Below are 18,659 nucleotides of genomic sequence, written 5' to 3' on the forward strand. Positions count from 1 at the left end.
TGTAATTGAATACCACTCAGTCTCCCCAAATGAAATATTTTTATCATTTCGGGTAGGTTGTTATGTCAGTGAAATCTATTGAGTTTCATCTATTCCCACGGCAAGACATTTCGGGACAGTAAAACTATCGAGTGGGTGTTCATAAATTAAGAGTGAAAACAAATTGGAAATTCCATCAATGGGAGTAAAGGTTTTTTGAATAATGGAGGATGTATAATTATCTGTGCTACATCATCAATAAAAATTTATTTCATAAAAATGCAATAGATTTCATCTCCACTACAACTGCATCACAATTTTCCGATGGACTCATTATACTCTCCTATGAAATTTTTCGTGTGGCTTCAATAATAGAAATTTCTATCCTCCAATTACTCCAGAACATTTATGAAATCGAAAGTGTTGATCGTGTTGCGCTAATGAACCACCAATCATTACAACTGTTCAGCTGTGACTTCGTGATTGCGTCATAATTTTCAATTTAACAGCCGATGCATGGAAACCCATCAGAACTCATTCAAACCCATAAAGTAAAATTCCCCTGTTTATTGTAAAAATTACAAAAGTTACTAAAAGCAATCATTTTATAGAAGTGAGCACAAAATTCCTGGGTGACAATCTAGGATTGAATTCCGCCTTCAATACTGGCTTTAAATTATTATCCGAGAGGAATAAAAATCTGTCCAACAATATAACAGTCTCGACAAGTGGTGCTAGCATGAATCTCAGTGCCTCGAATGCCACAACCTGACGCCACTTTGCTAAACACTCGTCCACTTCCGCATGATTTATTTCTGATATATTTATTCTCCGATTAACGTCAAGTTTCTCCGTAGCTAGTCTGCAATACCTGGAAAAAATGTAGCTCATTTTCAGACTCATTTATATCTGATTCTACTCGCCTATGCATGAAAATACATAAGATATTTCCTCATATCACGAAACTTACTCTTCAAAACTCATCTCATTATTAACTCTGACACTTCCTACTTTTCCGTGGCGCATAGCAATTCCCCCCTTGTCAATGAAAATCTTCTCAAGTGTCGCCCTGTATCCATGTACTTTTAGATCTTCATAGTCATTATTTTTGATTTTATCAGAGTAATTTTCTACCGCATGGCAGGCCACTTCCAACGCGGCATAGCTGAGTGAATGGCTACTATTCCTCGCTACATATTTGCTCAGTGGATAGCCCTTGGCGTTCGCCGTCTCATCCTCACTGAAACCATTACAAAATGATTTACAATAACTAAACACGAAACAACCATAAAGTCGTACCAGAAGTAATTGCACAAGTCAGCGTGACTGATTAGAATAAAAAATTTTTTACGGCGGTTCAAAGTGTTTGGGTTTCGGTAAAGGTGAAAAAATACCGAGGCTGTTTAAAATCCATAAATAAATAATACTTTTATAGGATCTTTTTTCGCCGCAGCGCACGGTCACAACCATTCAATTCTTCAAATAGCACGACGTCTGTAGTCGAAGAACGCAGAGATTCTTCATTAAAAAATGTTTTTCACCATGGAAAAAAAAAACACCGAGCTTTACCGTATTTATCACATTGTGCAATTCAGCCATTAACTTTAATATTGCCTTACTTGATAGTTAGTTTCATATAACAGCATCCCACAACGCTGATGAACTTAGCACGCTCCTGTCCAACATAAAACTTGAGCAATCTCGCAGCTAAATCACCACACGGATGCAATCCAATCAAACCAAAACCATTGTCATTGGATTGTTGTAAAAAATAATTCCGTAATATTTCTTTAAACTCTCGTGGCAATTCACCGCCTCGACAACTTTCATCGACAATTTTAGCGCACAAATGATAGGGTGGTACACCACAAAAGCCGGGTAGATATGTTTCGAATTTCTGCATAAATTGCTTATCAAGTTTTCTCGCTAATTCCGAGAGAGATTTATCTTGTTCTATGCAGATAACTGGTAGGTGATATTTGTACGCTAATTCACGAGCTAAGTGGCCCATCCCGGCGCCAGTGTCGACGATGCAACTGGACTTGGACAAGTGCTTGCATCTCGCTACTATCTCCGAGAATTTTTCGATCTCGTAACGTTTCTTCTTCTTCACGTGTTTTTGAAATAAATTCTGGTACTTGTTGAGACGTTCATCTTTGGCAATGTTTTCACATGATGTTTCCAACACATGGGGATTTAATGGGGAACTGCTGCAGGCAAACGGGGACCTCATGCTCGGATTGCGATTGACGCTCAATAGATCAATCAATTGTCGAAGCGCAATTAGTGATAATGGCCAGACATGACGAGGTCTCCTCTCTCGCAGAATCCAAGACCCCAATTCATCCAGCGATACATTCTCCAGGGTTCTAGCCCACGGTCTGGGCAATTTCCCCCACAAGTCCTCTTGAAAAAAATCCTTGAGAGAATAATGAGAAATTGTCTGAGATCTTTAATGACTAACTAAATGCAATTTATGGGAGATCCCTATGGACCTCCTCACAAATTTTCAATTTTTTCCAAGCAAAAATTTTCCTGGCAATAGAACATTTATTATTACGTCTATTATTTACAATCGTCTATTCATCTAGACCGAATTCCAATTCCGTTTAGAAGAGAATTTAATTATCAAACAGTTTGCTTGAACGACACCTTTCGAATTTAGCGGGAAGGTGCTAATTAACTACTAGCGCCGCCGCGCGTCAAAAAATCCGCGATAAATCCACTATTCTGAGCGTGGTCAATCAATACCCGACAAAAATGCCCACTGATAAATCAAAAGACCTCGATAATTAACAGAAAAAAATACTAACAACTATGTAGGAATCCAGCAGCCAGCCGTAGAGATCTAGAATCTTGAAAGTTTCGTCGATAATTGCTCCGATACCCAGGCAAACATGACACGTGCACATGTTGCCCTGACAAGCCGCCATTCTCGATGGGCACTGACTACCGCCAGCCATTCAAATCACTCCCATTCATCCCATCAATCAATGGCGATACAGTTATAATTAGATGTTCAAACAAATCATTAAAAATCTACAACGATCATTTAAACGAATGATGACGTAATTTTTGTTCAAATCTTAAAATCTCATCCATGAAATAACTGTCAGCGGACACTTCATCTTTTTTTTTTCCAATTACTTTATCAACAGTGAAAGTAAAGTAAGTCGCCGTGAACCGATGGTTCTTGTGCGGATGAGCATATTTTTATTTGCCTGGCGGCCGTTTTCTCTTCGCCCAACTCTCTGCATGTGAATTGTATTTTTAATGTTGAAAAATATAGGCGGATATTTTTTTTTCTCCTCAAATCGACAATTTATGACTACACTATTTTTTATTGTTAATGGTGAATAGAACGAATAGCAGACGTACGCTTACGAAATTTTCCCCACGAATGTGTGGGAGACTGTATTGTTACAGTTAAGGCCACATTGTTCAACTTGATTTAATGATGAAGTATTCATCTGACAGTGGCAACATTGAATCATCTTGTTTTATTTATTAATAATACTGAAAAAAACTTAGTGCAGTTTTCTTGCGTTCCACTTTGCAACACTTTCACTCTTCACTCCAGGTAGTTACGTTATTCTTGGAGTGTTCTATGGGTTTACATTACGATCGCCTTCATACGTGTACAAAAGCCTCGAAATACTGAACCGGATAAGAGTTGTATACATGCACATTTTTTTGTGAAATTATGGGCTTTTCCGGGATTTTGAATTGATGCCATTGAGCGGTATTCAGTCCACGGTCTCGCAATTTTATCTGCGGAACGCTTATCCGGTTCAATGAATTCGAATTGATGGCGCGCTGAGGTTTATAGTTTTTCATCATTTATATTGGGAATCGGGTTAAACGATTCCTTGCACTGAATGGAGAACCCGAGAATTCGTTGTTCTCTCGGATACGCAATTTATTTTAATTACCAAACTTATAGAACAAGAACCAATGTCCGAATGATACGCAATTTTTTCTGAATTTCACACGTGATTGGGGATGAGACAGTTCCAACGAATTGGCATTTTATTAAAAAATTTTTCAGCGTCTGAGAAGGCGTGAGAATTCCAGAGATTCCTCTTGCTGTGTACTAATGGTGCTATCAACAATTCACCACTCCATTTATTAAATTTTAATGAATTTCCATGCACTTCAAATAAAGTTCATTTACTCTACTATCTCACAGCAGTTGCAACTCATCACTCCATGGGAATCTCTGTCTAAACCACGAAAGCAATTACAAACTTTTTCATAACTTAGCACTTTCATTCGTTCCAGTTTCTGCGATAATAACCGATTTATTAAAACACTCCTCCATAAGCATGAGCCCGTAATTTCCACGAAATACTCTATTTCTCGCATGCTGTAATTAATGAGTAAATCTTCCGCATCGGAGTTGCCAATGAGTACATTACCATTATTTTTTATTGAAACTCAGTCAAAAAGAATGTTCTCAAAAAATTATCACACTCGTGAAGATGGGGGGGAAATGGTTTTGGACCTCTTACGCCAACCACAAGTGAAAGTTTACCAAGTAGGACGCGTCTCCAATCCCCACCGTATTTGAACGTTCGCCAAATGCTCATCATCACGACCGTGTGGCTGTGGCCGTGTACGGCCTTCAGGGCAGTCACTTGTAACCTTAAGTAAAAGCGATTCACACACATATCTAATGCCCAACCTCCCATCTCTATTCCCCAAAATCCACATTTACCTTATCATCGTCTCATCCTTCTTCACGGTCACCTGCCCAAAAATAATTTCCCATCACTCCAACTCTCCCAAATATCATTAACATACCATCACGCATAATAACCATTCATCATCATCACAGAACTCCGTTGGACCATTGAAATGCAGATGTTGAACATTGAATATGTAATAAACAACGGAATTCGTTATTTATTTTCATCCGCACAAACTCCAAATTCCTTGAGTTTACGTTTTCAAGAGTTAAGTACCGAATTGAGGTGAATGCCTCAATTATTCTTAATTTAACAACTGCGATTTATTCCACTGTAATGACATTCAAATGGAATTCCCAATTCTCTCTGGCTTCCTTTTTTTATTTCCCTCTAGCTTGTAAATCTTGGATTCGGCGCGAGTAGCCCATGTATACATGTGCCCCTCGGGGCATTAAGTACCGGTGGATTGGCTCTTTATGAACGGACTCTTCCTGAACTGGAAAGTATGCACTCTCTCCCGAGGTCAACACGCCCGGGGGGTACAAACCTCGTCATTTAAATGCTACTTGGCCAGACAATTCTACTCGTGTACCAACAATAGGCAACAATTTGGTAAACACCTGTGACATTCATCGTGAGTCATTCCTACTATTTTTTCACTGATATGTTGCTCTACAAATCCCACGAGTAGATAAGAAACGCCAAAGGGTAGACTCTAATGATCAATTTCCACCACAATGGGCCATTGCCTCTTCCCTGGGGTCCCTCCAATTTACATTCAAACGTCCCATTCAATTTTTGCAACGTTGACCCGTCAAATTGCTGGAGAACACGATAACCATCCTGGCAGAAATTTCAGTTGCTCCCCAGAGAAAGGTATATACCTTCCTGCATTAAAAACCTCCTGCGATATTAGAGAGGAGCCCGTGTGTCGAGTCAGATGGTAGTGGGAAATGAGGCAGAGGGAGGACATACTTCTGATGCCCGATCGCCACTCAGTTCCCCTGCGTCGCTTGTCTCGACATCTTCCCACTTTTCAAGTATAACACCCGGGCGCTTCTCTAATATGTACTTTGGGAGACGGTAACGTGCCGCAGTAAAAGACCGGTGGAGTTTATTATTATTTTTTCATTCAAAAAATTTCGTTTCGAGCTCGACATTATGGCCCTGCGCCTTCTCAAACTGGTAATTTCATTACGTACTTTAAACTAAACGCGGTGAAAGAGTCCCTAACATTATTTCATCATTTTTACGCACTCATTAGGAAATTAACACCTGATCCTAATCATCAAAGTTTCTAATCAACTGCATAACTTTTTTCCACGGAATCCTCACTGCTTTATTAGCGAATACTTTAACTTTGTTGCTGAGGAACTGGGCTTGCCATATTTAGTGCAATACCGCATCAGTCGATCCATGTACGAAGTGTAACCGTTCGAAACGCTGATAGAATACCAAGTAATCAATTTCTCATCCAGTTACAAGTTTTCTTTATTATCGAGGTCACATGGAATCAAGTTAAATCGCATAACATCAATTAACTCGACTAAACGAAAAAAAAAAACATGATCCACTGATCCCCGATATTTTATTCATCAATTTTCCCCAGACGTTGTTACTCTCAGCGATTCTGCTAGCTTCGGCAGCGGAGGATCAATCGAAGAGTCGGGGTAAACGTCAGCAGTTGTCGTATCATCCGCGACGAGTGGGTAAACCACCCCCTTACGCAGTGCAAATGGAGCCACCAGTGCGATACTCCCAGCGAGATCCCCTGTACAATCCCCTGGCAAGTGCTAAGAGTGATGACTTCATCTACGACGAGCCCCACCACCACAACCCCTACAGCTCCGAGCCCGAGCCAATCATCGAAATAATCATCAAGGAATCGAACGAAACCCTTCCCACCCCAGTGCCTCCCTCTCACCCACCGGTGCGTCCCACAAAAGAGCCGATTCAGGTGTTCTACGTTAAATACGAGAAAAAGGATCAGGGTGATGGAAAATCGAAGGTGATTTACGACACTCCAGTGCCAGCATTGAATCCTCACGAGGAGCACGAGGAGATAAAGACCGAGGGTGAGAGTTACGATAATGAGCCAGTGTCTTACGTTACCCCGACGCCACTTAAGGAGCCAACGACAACATTACGCGCTATCATACGCCCAGAGAGTGAGTCTTATCACGCCGGTGGCAGTGGAATTCGTGTGACATTCGGTAGCGAGCAATTACCACCGAACAGTCACAACAAACGCAGCGATGTAGAAGGGCAGAAAAAAATTTCCCCACCCTCCCCGCCCCCGACCACATCGAGAAAGCAGCACGGTCCATACCCACCACCGCCCAATTCTCCCCGCGTACCACCGGCATTTCCCCAACAGCGGATCGTCAATTCTTTTCCCCCTCAACAGCAGTTGCCTCAAAATTACCCTATCCAGCCGCATTTCCAGGGACCTCCACCGAGGTTTCAACGGCCGGCGATAAGTATTCAAGGTTTACCGGAAGTGCAGCAACGCCTGCCGTTCCAGACATTCAATCAAGGCCACCGAGTTGCCATCAGTCATCCCCAGCAGCCGGGTTTCCCACCCGCGTTGTCAGTGTCACATCAGAATGTGAATTTGCAAAATCAACCGTCCCAATTTTTACCGCAACCGAGCTTCGTCGATCAGAGTTATCATCAGCAACAGGTGCAATTGTACCGGCAACAGGAGGAGGAAAAGCAGAGGTATCACGAGCAGAGGAGACAGCAGGAGTCGCAGAGACAGCAGGAATTGCAGAGGCAACAGGAGCTGCAGCGACAGCAAGAGCTGCAGAAGCAGCAGGAGTTACAGAGACAGCAAGATTTGCAGAGACAACAGGAGTTGCAGAGACAACAGGAGTTGCAGAGACAGAAAGAAATTCAGCGACAGCAGGAGTATCAAAGGATAAAGCAGGAGAATAAAATTCGTGAGCAACAGCAGCAGCAGCAGCAGCAGTTTAACCAACTCCCTAATTTCCCACAGAATCATCAGATATTGCTGAACAATCGGGTGCCATCACAACCGCAACATCATCGCGAAGTGGAGAAACCCAGTGAGATTTTGAAAGCAGTTCCGAAATTGGAGCAGCATTACGCCATTAGAGAGAATCCCCATCACCCCGGGCCCTTCCCTCCCAACGCTCAACAGTTGCCCCTGCAATTCACTCAGAACAACCAGAACAACTTTGTACAACAGCACGCACAAGTGCAGCATACAAATGCTGTTGGCATTCAGCAATCGTCTCTATTGTCCAATCATGGAAATTACGTATCGACAACGATTACACCATTGAGCCAGACGCCGAGTTCGCCTCCGAGGCACCAGGGAAACCAGCAATTCTTCTCTCAGAATCTTGGACAGGCTCAGTACCAGCAGGTGCATCAACCTCTGGCCTCGGTGTGGGGTCGACCGATATTCAAGGATAATAAGCAGAAGATTTACGCAACCCCAGTGACTCATACAACTTCACAGCCTAAACCAATTCAGAGACCGGTTACAACCACCACACGAGCACCACCAACAACAACGACAACGACCACAACCACTGCAGCTCCAACCACCCCCAGGAATGAAGCCAAGATCAAGGAGAATATTGCCAATCTGCCAGAGGAAGTGCCTGATGACATCAGGCAACAACTCCTGAGCTCTGGAATTCTCGGTAATGCTGACATTCAGGTGCTCGATTACGATAAAGTCGGTGGTATAAATATTGAGAATCTACCACCTGAAGCACTGGCCAATTTCTACGGTGCTGGTGGTGGTGGTGTTGTATCAGCTAGCGAGCCAATACCGTCAATCACGAAGTATCAAAAAACTAGTGGAGCAGGACTGACACCCAAGAAGGTAACGAGCAAAGTTGAACAGGCAACACTCAAGCCCGGAGGTGTAGAAATGAAAGTAGTACGGTTTGACCCAAATACAGCACAAGGCCAAGCGATAGCTGATCAGCACATACGTGAAGATGCTACTCATCTGAAACCGGTAACAGTGGGATCGAGAAATGATGGACAGTACAATCGTTATTTACCATTAAAAGTGAGCGGTACATCCTTTCCGATTCCCGATGTACCGGAATTGAAGGATCGCAAGATATCAAGCGTCGTTGTACTTGCACCTGTTGATTACAGTGGTGAAGAGCAGGAGGTGGACAGACAATCGAGGAAATTAGCGGAGCCAATGCCAGTTAAATTTTTAGCTGGTGATACGTTGAAACAACTCATTAAGAAACCCAGCGTTGATAATTATAAAAAATGGCTGGAGCAGGAGAGGAGGACAGAACCGCAGAAGCAGTCGGTCGTTCTTCTGGTAACGACGTAAGATTTCATTATTTTCTCAGGTTCTTTGTTAATGTCATGATTAATTTACTTGTTGCCTGACTCATTAACTCGAGTATTGCTAATTTGTTGGAGTCACTCCAGTCGGTTAATTCAATGAAATATTTTATTCGCAGGCCCAATGATCAGCGGGAGGGGGATAAAGAGATCTTCATGTACGATGTGTCAACGCAAACTGTCAGCAAACTCTCGGGCGATTTGTCATCGGCTTTTGTGGACGCCGCGGAAAGCAACGCCGACAGTCACGATAGCATTGACGATTCATCCTTCACGCATTGAGAGACGTGAGAATTGGATGAAGGGAAAGGAAGCAGTTGAATGAATGAAAAGATACCGGAAGAAATGAAAAAGAGTCTGTTCACCGGAATTTAATTGAACGGCTTAATGAATGCCATTTTGCCCGCCAAGGCTTTGACTCTGCGTTGCACGTCGATCGAATGGGACACTTGTGAAATGATCTTTTGTATTCATTTTCTCACTTAAATAAGTGGTGAATGGATAGATGGTTGATTTAATTAACCGAAAGATCAGATTTTATTCCACGACACGTGTTATGTAGATATTTCCTCCTATTATGATGTATATATCCTACGCCTTTTTATACCTTTTGTACTTAAATAAATGCTATTTTTTCGTAAGTTTCTTTATTCACCGTCTCTGACTAGTTGTTAATTAACGGTTACGATGGTCAATGGTAAATTTTTATCACTATTAAATTATACACTCAAGAGGTGAGAGAAAAAATGGAGGTAATGTGCCTTTTCCAGGTGAAATAATCGTCTACAATTACGGGAAAACCATTTACACTCCACTCGGCACCATTATTTCCCACGAAATGACTCCCAAATTATATTGAAATATCACACACTCATCTCATGATCGTATCTGTCAAAATATTCACAGTGAAAGTCAATCGGAAAATGTTTAAAATGTGTCCTCTCCTCCTCCCAAACATTCACCCAGTTAAATTGAAATTCAAACGCATTCCGTTCGAATACCGGAACCAGATGGCGCGCCATCTTCTCAATTGAGAATTCCCCCTAACCCATACCAAGCCGAGGCCCACCGAGATGACCCGAGTCCACTCAACGTCACGACACACAGAGTAAAGATAAAAGAGCCAAAAAAAAATTTAGAAAATAATTTAGTGCGTGGTAATACGTGTGAATATTATATTCCAAGTTAATTAATTGTGTTAAAAAAAATGTCTTACGCTTATCTGTTCAAGTACATTATAATCGGAGATACAGGTAATTACGTGATTATTTACAACTGTGAGTGAGTTTGTAGCTATGATTGAGCCATGCATTTTCTATTACGTCTCCGTGACAGCTATGTTTTCATTTCCCTTCAGCTGTTAGCACTTTTTCCAAACTGTGTATCCTTTCTCTGTGAATGTTGTTGCAATCTCATGCCCTTTTTACATGTAAACGAGGGCGATCACGATCTGAGATAATGAATTATCCTCGAGAGTATTTATTTTCACGGTTGGAAGGATATTTCCCTTGTTTTTGTCGAGAGATAGCATCCTGCAATGGCTTTTGTTTGGTGTGTTCGAGAGATTCACACTCCAGTTACAATTCCCAATAAGCCTAAAGATTATGAGATTTATCATTATCAATGTCTGCAGATGGACATTCGTATAGACAGTATCAATGAATTTTGTTATTTGGCACTTGTAATGTATTTGAAAGGTGTGGTATCGATCTGTGAGGCTCATGTACCCTATTTATTGCTACAGGAGTTGGTAAATCATGTCTGCTACTGCAATTCACTGATAAACGATTTCAACCAGTTCATGATTTAACAATTGGCGTTGAGTTTGGCGCTCGTATGATAACCATCGATGGAAAACAAATAAAATTGCAGATATGGGATACGGTAATGAAATTGTGGATGTGGGAACATTCTGACATTGTCTGTGGGTTTACATGCTCTCTAAGGTTTGAAATTTATTTAACAGGCGGGTCAAGAGGCTTTCCGCTCAATAACAAGGTCCTACTACCGTGGAGCCGCTGGTGCACTTCTTGTTTATGACATTACTCGCAGGGAAACGTTCAATCACTTGACTACGTGGCTCGAGGACGCTCGACAACACTCAAATTCAAACATGGTGATAATGCTGATTGGCAATAAGAGTGATCTCGATGCTAGGAGGGAAGTTAGGAGGGAGGAGGGTGAGGCTTTTGCACGGGAACATGGACTTGTCTTCATGGAGACCAGTGCCAAGACTGCTGCCAATGTTGAGGAGGCATTTATCAACACTGCTAAGGAAATATATGAGAAAATACAGGAGGGAGTGTTTGACATCAATAATGAGGTTTGCTTCCCTTGTTATTATTTGATTTAGCATTTTGGAGGGGTATTGATTGCACGGTTGGGGATTAAAGGGGAATTTGCGTGGGAATATCGTTGTTGGGAAGGGTGAGCTATGTCTTGGGGTAATGCTTTTAAATCGGAGGGATCTATGGAGGCCTCTGTGGGAACTGCTTCTATGGAGTCAATTAAATACAAAATCATTTTTATCTTATCAATTTTTTCACGGAAACTTTTAGTCTGCTCTAATTTCACTGAAGTGGAAAGAATTTTTATCGAAAAATCTCCGGAAATGGTCACTTCTAGGTCAATAATTACGGAAAAATTCAAAGTTTTGTAGTTGATAGTCATGGTTAGATTTTTAAATGTGAAAGTAACAGTACTCACTTGTCTTAAAATTTATAGGCCATTGTCCATAAGAATTCGAGAACTTAGAAACTTTCAGTAAATTTAAAATTAACTAAAATTTTAAAGACATTCGTTTGCTCGACATATTTCCTATTTTACTTACGGAAACGACTAATGAGTACGATAAGATACCATTCTCCTCCAGGACGACATACTTTGAAAATCCATTCATATCTTCCTCCTTCAATTTTAATCGTTTTTTATAAAGCCCTTGTACATCAAAATCTTGTACATAATCAACAATGAAAACTAGGTCAAATGATTCACTACGTTCTAACAAAAGTGCTGGAAAACCGAGCGTGAATCTATTTATTGCTGTTTCATATGTGAAATTCCTGAGATAAAGCCTCTTGCAAAGTTGATGAAGGTGCCAGGGGAATGCCATTCAAAATACCATGAAATTTCCAGCGGTTTTCCCAATGCTCCTTGCAACACAATTCAACTCCGTTGGCTACATAATTAAGAAGCTTTTCCGCGAAAATGATTTCAATTAGTCCGACAATCATGCACCGAGAGCAATCCTTTACTGAAAAACTAGCGCACAAGTTCATGCGAGTTCATGAGTACAATACTACGAAACAGCTTGAGTCAATTTAAAAAAACGGATTTGTTTCTTTCATTCATTATCCCTTCAATTTGTAAAAGTTCCCTGAGATGTCAAAAACGTTTGTGAACAAATTCATTACAACTCCGAGTCAAAGAAACCATCTTAAGCCATCCACTACATATATATTCCAGTAATGTGGACCAGTATGAGAGAAAACTTTATGAACAACCTCGTTATCAAAAAGAGAGTCTTGAAACTATGCATAAAAACTTCTATTCCAACGGTAGAAAAAATGGATTAAAACTGTTTACAGGCGAGTGAGCTCTGGAGCTATCCACGGAGAAGTTCTTTAAAACTCACCTACATTCAACTTTATCATTTTCCGTGGTACAAATCCTATAAAAACACTTATTAACATTTTTATGCTGATAAAAGCCCAGAAATTGGCTTAATGAGGATCGAAACTATGTGAAACTAGAACTTATCGGTATGATTATGTATTTTTAAGCACTAAGAATGACGGAGAATTGTATTTGCAGCTTCATGTTCACAAAAGCCTAAAAATTCATTTAATGTAAATTAGAATAATATAGAAAAATCGATTAATAATTTAATGATCTACCTTTCAAGGCAAATGGAATAAAAATTGGACCCCAGCACTCTCCAACAAGTCCAGGCGGTCTCTCCGGCACTGGTGGCCAGGGGAGTGCACAAGGTGGTGGCTGCTGCTAGGGGCTGGGGGTAGCCTGTCCGCCCCTTCATCCAACTTCAATATAAACTTATCATTCCTGCTCCACCCACCAACAGAACTAAATCAATTACCGGAAATCGTGAAAAAGTAATTTTTAATTTATGAAAAATGAAGGAAAAAACCTATTGTGTCCCAAAGGTTTAATGTCGCGTTCAGGTAACGAGTGTCAACTATTTATTCATTTAATAAATGATGAAGATTAAAATCTAACAATCTCATAGTGGAATATGTAATCCAAGTCTGAGTTTTGTATATACGCATTTTCCATGGAAAAATTAATCCAATGCTTTGTGGTAGAATTTATTGGGTTATCGAACAGTCCAGTGATTTGGACTATGGGAGAATGTAATTCCACAGTTTACGATCAATTTGCTATCAAACAAATTCAGAGGATATCTGAATTAATCAGTGAATCTGTGGAAGGGATAAGTAATGTAATCATAAATAAATCAAAATTCAGTCCTTGGAGATGAGTAAGAATTTAATAGAGCAGGAATGTCTATCACTCGTCCACCTACCAGAGCGACACTATGTATATGTATGTGTACCTATTGGTGTACCTAAACGAGAAAAACAAAACGATGAAAATAATAATGATTTTCTCGAATTATTTTGAGTTCTTAATGATCATTTAGCTTGAACAAATATAATCCAACTTGACGTTATAATTTTAAATAGAAAATAAATGCCTAACATCAGTGTCATTATGGTAATTACACCTGTGACTCAAATTCAGGGCTGGGATTAAATTAATGTACATTTTAATTGAAACAATAATTAATTTGCGTGATCCATTCTCTTTGTATTTTCTAGTTTTTATTTACAATGCCCAGATCTGTAGGGTATCTTTGCTGAAAGAGAAATTATGTAATTTTTGTTCAGTGAGTTATCAGTGATTAACAATTAAAATTTCAATAATTAAATGCACATACTGAGTGTATTGCTTTCAAATACTAGTCAATTTAAATTAGAATCTAAGTACATTTCTCTCACATTCAGAATAACGTATGAAAAATCATTCAAATTGAAGTGCAATAAAATTATACATAAAACATACCGGAAAAAAATACAAGTTGCTTATTATAAAACAATCATACATGACTACTTTCACCAAAGACACCCTGTAATTTGATAAATACTTATATATATTTCATGTAAGTTGATTTAATATATGTATACATAAACAAACAGAATTCTTAATTATCACTTCCTTCTACTTCCGGTGAACTAATCACGATCTATTCCGTTACATAAATAATACAAACGCAACGGAATTCTAAATGATAAGTCTATGATGATTCACCTCATTTCAGTAAATGCCCTCGAGTTCCTAAATACCGCTCCCACCTCTCAACTCCATAATTATGTATCGAATAAAATCAATAGACAGTTAACATTCCATTGCACGTGGCCCCAGCTCTCACAGATTTGCTTAAGTAAATCTCATTTCTTTCGCGTTTGAAATGACAAGTGTCTGCCGCTGCAGTCAAAGTGTTGACGTCAACGCCTACGTGACGCACTTGCATCCGGGATACAGCTGATTTATCAAAAGCGCATTATACCGCAGGCCTTTACACGGTAAAATGTCAGGTTTTTTGTAACTGGTCGAGGGTCAGCAATAAACAAAGCAAAATTGCCGGATGAAGTTGGATCAAGACATTTCATCGGTCATTTCTGAGGGATTTATTTTGTAGGATTCATCTATTACGTGGGAATTATCAAGCACTGCCAGACACAGTGTCAACCGAGACGCTGTTAGACGCCATGATGGTAGGTGGAACTTGTTATCACTTCGTATCAGGCCGGTCATTTGGTTTTTAACATTGACTCATTATTTTGAGAATTCCATTAACTTTTGGGGGTATATTTGTCAATTAGTCGGTTTTTAGTCTAACCAACATGTTGCAGGACGGTATATGTGATAATGCTGATATTCTCAACAGTGCACCATCGAAAAAGGTTGGTAATTTTTATCCAAATATTGTGGTAATTAAAAAACCATTGGAGTAAATAATAATACCCCTTTCAACGATTGGGCAGAACTCCATTTATCAATTATCTCGATAGGGTAATCCATTTGCAAATCTATTTTTAGGTTATCCATGCAGATAATATTGACTTGTCTGATAAGTCACTGCAGGTGGACATATCCGATGCACTGAGTGAAAAGGACAAGGTCAAATTTACGGTGCATACGAAAACCACTTTACCCGAATTTCAAAAACCTGAGTTTTTGGTGGTTAGACAGCACGAGGAGTTTGTCTGGCTGCATGACAGGTTTGAGGAGAACGAGGAGTATGCTGGATACATCGTACGTCGCTCATTAAATGTGACATTAGACGTACATGAGAAAAAAGTTAGAGTGCTTGTTGTTATGTTTTTATTTTGACTTTTTGTAGATTCCTCCATGTCCTCCAAGACCAGACTTCGACGCTTCTCGGGAGAAACTGCAGAAACTTGGTGAGGGCGAGGGTACCATGACGAGAGAAGAATTTTCAAAGATGAAACAAGAACTGGAAGCGTAAGTTTTGATTTGTTAATTCAATAGAACGAGACCATTCATTATATGTTGACAAGTGATTTTAGACTAGGTCCTCAGGGATGTTTTTTGTTGGAGACTTAGTGCATATACACAACAGTTTTTTGACAGTTATCCTGGAGTAGGTTCAGGAGAACATCTTATAAACGGCCTTCTGTTATTCTAATTAATTCCTTCATTCCTGATCAGTGAATACTTGGCAACATTCAAGAAAACCGTGGCCATGCACGAAATGTTCCTAACGAGACTGGCCCACCATCCCGTGTTTCGAAACGATCACAATCTCCGAGTATTTCTCGAGTACGATCAAGACCTCTGCGTTCGTGGCAAGAATCGGATTGAAATGTTTGGAGGCCTGGTAAAATCGTTCTCGAAGACAACCGACGAATATTACCTATCAGCCACCGTCAAAGACGTCAACGACTTCTTCGACCAGGAGATGACATTCCTCCAGCAGTACCACAGTAATCTGAAAGAGGCCACCACCCGATCTGATCGTCAAACGATGAAGCATAAGGATGTGGCTGATTCCTACATAAAAATCTCAACGAATTTACTGCAGTTAGCAGCCACTGATTCCGGAAAACTCGAACGATTTCTTACTAAAATTGCTGAGACCTTTGAAAAATTACGCGTAAGTATTTTATCTTATTTAGTGGCTTCAGAATAATTTAATTAATTTTTCTCACCAACTCCCTTACTTTTGATGATATATTAACGTCAAACTTTGGAATTTATTTCTACAGAAAATAGAGGGTCGTGTGGCCTCCGATGAGGATCTCAAATTATCAGATACCCTTCGTTATTATATGCGAGATACAGCAGCGGCCAAACGGCTACTCTTCAGAAGATTGAAAGCCCTCCACACTTACGAAACTGCGAATCGCACCCTGGAGAAAGCTCGAGCTCGTAACAAGGACGTTCATGCGGTAAGTTTCAATTATAAAACACTCTCCACATTAAAAAAAATTAATTCAGAGTGTAAATAACATTTTAATAAATATCTTGTTTGTTGTGCATGACTCATCGCACTAATCTGACATTCTGCAATAAAAACTGAATTAACTATTAAATCATTGTACTTAATAGCATAATAATAATTAATACTGTAAATTTATTAATCGAATTTATTCCCGCTCCTTCAGGCACTGGAGGTTGCAGAGGTGTGTGCGTTATTATTTTTTAGTTATTGTCATTGAAAAAAATATATGAAGGAACCCTAGCCAATTGCACTTTGTGGATATAAATGTCACATTATGCTAATGCTATTACGATACACTAACTCATTCGTCCTGCCGTTTATTATCCATGATCAATAAACACTGCATGCATGATTTAATTGAATATGCATTAACGGAATATGGAAATTTGCATGCCACTCAACAAATATAATTGAATTGATATGATGTGTTTTAAATTTAGGCTGAGAAAGCGCAAACCGAGGCTTGTGATAAATTTGAGCAGATGTCAGATAAGGGAAAAGAAGGTTTGTCATCACTTTGTCACGATTCCGTGCATTTCAAAATACCATGCTATTGATTTTTTCTGAAAATAATATTCATCACATTTTCGGTTTGAATTATAGAGCTGACAGACTTCATGACGCGGAGAATAGCTGCCTTTCGTAAAAATTTGATTGAGCTAACTGAGCTGGAAATTAAACATGCTAAGGTACTAAATTTAGAAATTTTAACAATGAATTATTGACCATTACAACATATATTTCCTGTATTGTCGCACAGTCGCACGCGGATATGCTCAAGAAGTGTCTGCTGTTCCTTCGGGAAGAGTGATTCAATTTTCAACCAGCCTCGTCAAAGGGATAAAGATAAGGGATGGAAATGAAGGTGATGAGGAGAAAGTTGAGAGGTGCGTTTATTCAATATAATATGTAAAATATATTTTTCTGTTACTGGCAATCACGATCTATAATTAGAACAATGCCGAAATGATGAAGGGATTTGTAGGTGCGACTTTTTTACGAATTAGAATTTCTAATGAACGGAGGTGAACAATATAATTGATAAAAACAATTTTGCTGGTAAAACTAGCTGTAAAGTGCTTTGATAACGAAAGTACGATTTCATTACGAGGTTCAAACCAGTGTTAAGAGCGTAATCTCTTCTTTTGCATTATTGGTACGAGTTTGTACGAAACAAAAATTCCACTATAACGTTCTAAGATAAAATCTGTATAGTGTTTAAGATTATTCCTCATCTATATTACACCATTATGTTTTTCCTTTTTTTTTAAACTAGGACTCTTTATATTATTGATGGAGAGAAAATATATGAATCTATGTTATGTAAATCATTCAAATCTACTGTATTGTAATAAAGACCAATGGTAGAATATGAACTAATGACTTTTGTATTTCACTGCTAATGGGAAGAATGAATGGGTGGAGTGAATTGATGATTGTTATCTCGATTTCGTACATTTTTATTGAATTGAATGGTTTTTTTCTATCATACATGATTGCAGACATATACTGAGAAATGTTTTTTTCGCTTTTCTTTTAAGTTTTGTAAGGATGTTTATTTCTTTGAGAATTAATCTGAAATTCCACCATAATTATACCATATATTTTTCACCCAGTCTTTAAAAGAACGTCTCAGGACATTTGCTCAATTACCTTCACTTATTTCCTCACTCGAATAACCAAGTTATGCCGCTGGACATTATTTCTCGATAGGTGCCAATTACTCATCATCTTTTTTTTCTTCTTATTATTAACAGATTCTATGTATATTCTACATATAATTGTGCACAGGCGGCCGAGTGTATCACGAGGATAAACGCAAACGCCTGTATACTCTGCAATTGTCTTTAAATTCAATAATTGCAAATTTTTCTTCCATAATTTGTGATGCTTTCATTTTTTTTCCAAAAAAATTTATCGGAGTAATTTTCGATGGAAAATTTAAAATCAAATATTTGTCTACTAAGAATAAAGAGTCATTCAGCAGTGTCTGGAAATCAAATTGTAAGATGAAATGGATTTATTCTGTGTGTATTGAAGACGAAATTCATGCCCATAGCAATTTCCAAATGCACCCCTAAGCGTTCTTCTTTATGGTT

General features: G+C 39.2%; 4 protein-coding genes across 6 annotated transcripts; 3 read left to right on the forward strand and 1 right to left on the reverse strand.

Annotated features, from left to right (window-relative positions):
- Window positions 1–140: 140 nt before the first annotated feature.
- On the reverse strand, window positions 141–2,957 carry LOC135164357 (methyltransferase-like protein 25B). Its single transcript, XM_064124619.1, has 4 exons — window positions 2,793–2,957; window positions 1,599–2,398; window positions 950–1,219; window positions 141–850 (listed from the first exon to the last, which is right to left on the reverse strand). The coding sequence occupies exons 1-4, from the start codon at window positions 2,940–2,942 to the stop codon at window positions 580–582; spliced, it is 1,491 nt and encodes a 496-aa protein (XP_063980689.1). The 5' UTR covers window positions 2,943–2,957; the 3' UTR covers window positions 141–579.
- Window positions 2,958–5,652: 2,695 nt separating this feature from the next.
- Window positions 5,653–9,655, forward strand: LOC135164359 (mastermind-like protein 2). The gene is made up of 3 exons (XM_064124620.1): window positions 5,653–5,852; window positions 6,277–8,996; window positions 9,134–9,655. The coding sequence occupies exons 1-3, from the start codon at window positions 5,829–5,831 to the stop codon at window positions 9,294–9,296; spliced, it is 2,907 nt and encodes a 968-aa protein (XP_063980690.1). The 5' UTR covers window positions 5,653–5,828; the 3' UTR covers window positions 9,297–9,655.
- Window positions 9,656–10,096: 441 nt separating this feature from the next.
- LOC135164407 (ras-related protein Rab-2) lies at window positions 10,097–14,232 on the forward strand. Its single transcript, XM_064124706.1, has 4 exons — window positions 10,097–10,267; window positions 10,759–10,898; window positions 10,981–11,337; window positions 12,919–14,232. The coding sequence occupies exons 1-4, from the start codon at window positions 10,222–10,224 to the stop codon at window positions 13,018–13,020; spliced, it is 645 nt and encodes a 214-aa protein (XP_063980776.1). The 5' UTR covers window positions 10,097–10,221; the 3' UTR covers window positions 13,021–14,232.
- A 317-nt stretch (window positions 14,233–14,549) lies between these two features.
- Window positions 14,550–17,936, forward strand: LOC135164401 (sorting nexin-6). Of its 3 annotated transcripts, XM_064124697.1 has the most exons (10): window positions 14,550–14,809; window positions 14,948–14,998; window positions 15,135–15,350; window positions 15,439–15,560; window positions 15,768–16,212; window positions 16,325–16,507; window positions 16,724–16,741; window positions 17,001–17,064; window positions 17,164–17,249; window positions 17,321–17,936. In XM_064124697.1, exons 1-10 carry the CDS (start codon window positions 14,804–14,806, stop codon window positions 17,369–17,371), a joined length of 1,242 nt encoding a protein of 413 aa, XP_063980767.1. In that variant the 5' UTR covers window positions 14,550–14,803; the 3' UTR covers window positions 17,372–17,936. The 3 variants fall into 3 exon arrangements, with proteins under 3 accessions (XP_063980767.1, XP_063980766.1, XP_063980768.1); XM_064124696.1 differs by lacking the exon at window positions 14,550–14,809 and having other exon boundaries at window positions 14,818–14,998; XM_064124698.1 differs by lacking the exons at window positions 14,550–14,809; window positions 16,724–16,741 and having other exon boundaries at window positions 14,820–14,998.
- The last annotated feature ends 723 nt before the right edge of the window (window positions 17,937–18,659 follow it).

The sequence above is a fragment of the Diachasmimorpha longicaudata genome, chromosome 7, assembly GCF_034640455.1.
Source record: "Diachasmimorpha longicaudata isolate KC_UGA_2023 chromosome 7, iyDiaLong2, whole genome shotgun sequence".
In the NCBI taxonomy this organism is placed as follows: Eukaryota; Metazoa; Arthropoda; class Insecta; order Hymenoptera; family Braconidae; genus Diachasmimorpha; species Diachasmimorpha longicaudata.

Excerpts from the sequence above, each read along its gene's own strand:
- LOC135164407 (XM_064124706.1), top strand. The coding sequence starts at position 10,222 with ATGTCTTACGCTTATCTGTTCAAGTACATTATAATCGGAGATACAG. Across the intron at positions 10,268-10,758 it reads CATTATAATCGGAGATACAG|GAGTTGGTAAATCATGTCTG; the intron begins GTAATTACGTGA and ends TTATTGCTACAG. Across the intron at positions 10,899-10,980 it reads AATTGCAGATATGGGATACG|GCGGGTCAAGAGGCTTTCCG; the intron begins GTAATGAAATTG and ends TTTATTTAACAG.
- LOC135164357 (XM_064124619.1), bottom strand. The coding sequence starts at position 2,942 with ATGGCTGGCGGTAGTCAGTGCCCATCGAGAATGGCGGCTTGTCAGGGC. Across the intron at positions 2,399-2,792 it reads TGCTGGATTCCTACATAGTT|GATTTTTTTCAAGAGGACTT; the intron begins GTTAGTATTTTT and ends TATTCTCTCAAG. Across the intron at positions 1,220-1,598 it reads TATATGAAACTAACTATCAA|TGAGGATGAGACGGCGAACG; the intron begins GTAAGGCAATAT and ends TAATGGTTTCAG.
- LOC135164401 (XM_064124696.1), top strand. The coding sequence starts at position 14,939 with ATGTTGCAGGACGGTATATGTGATAATGCTGATATTCTCAACAGTGCA. Across the intron at positions 15,561-15,767 it reads ATGAAACAAGAACTGGAAGC|TGAATACTTGGCAACATTCA; the intron begins GTAAGTTTTGAT and ends ATTCCTGATCAG. Across the intron at positions 17,065-17,163 it reads GTCAGATAAGGGAAAAGAAG|AGCTGACAGACTTCATGACG; the intron begins GTTTGTCATCAC and ends TTTGAATTATAG.
- LOC135164359 (XM_064124620.1), top strand. The coding sequence starts at position 5,829 with ATGGCCCTGCGCCTTCTCAAACTG. Across the intron at positions 5,853-6,276 it reads CCCTGCGCCTTCTCAAACTG|ACGTTGTTACTCTCAGCGAT; the intron begins GTAATTTCATTA and ends AATTTTCCCCAG. Across the intron at positions 8,997-9,133 it reads GTCGTTCTTCTGGTAACGAC|GCCCAATGATCAGCGGGAGG; the intron begins GTAAGATTTCAT and ends TTTTATTCGCAG.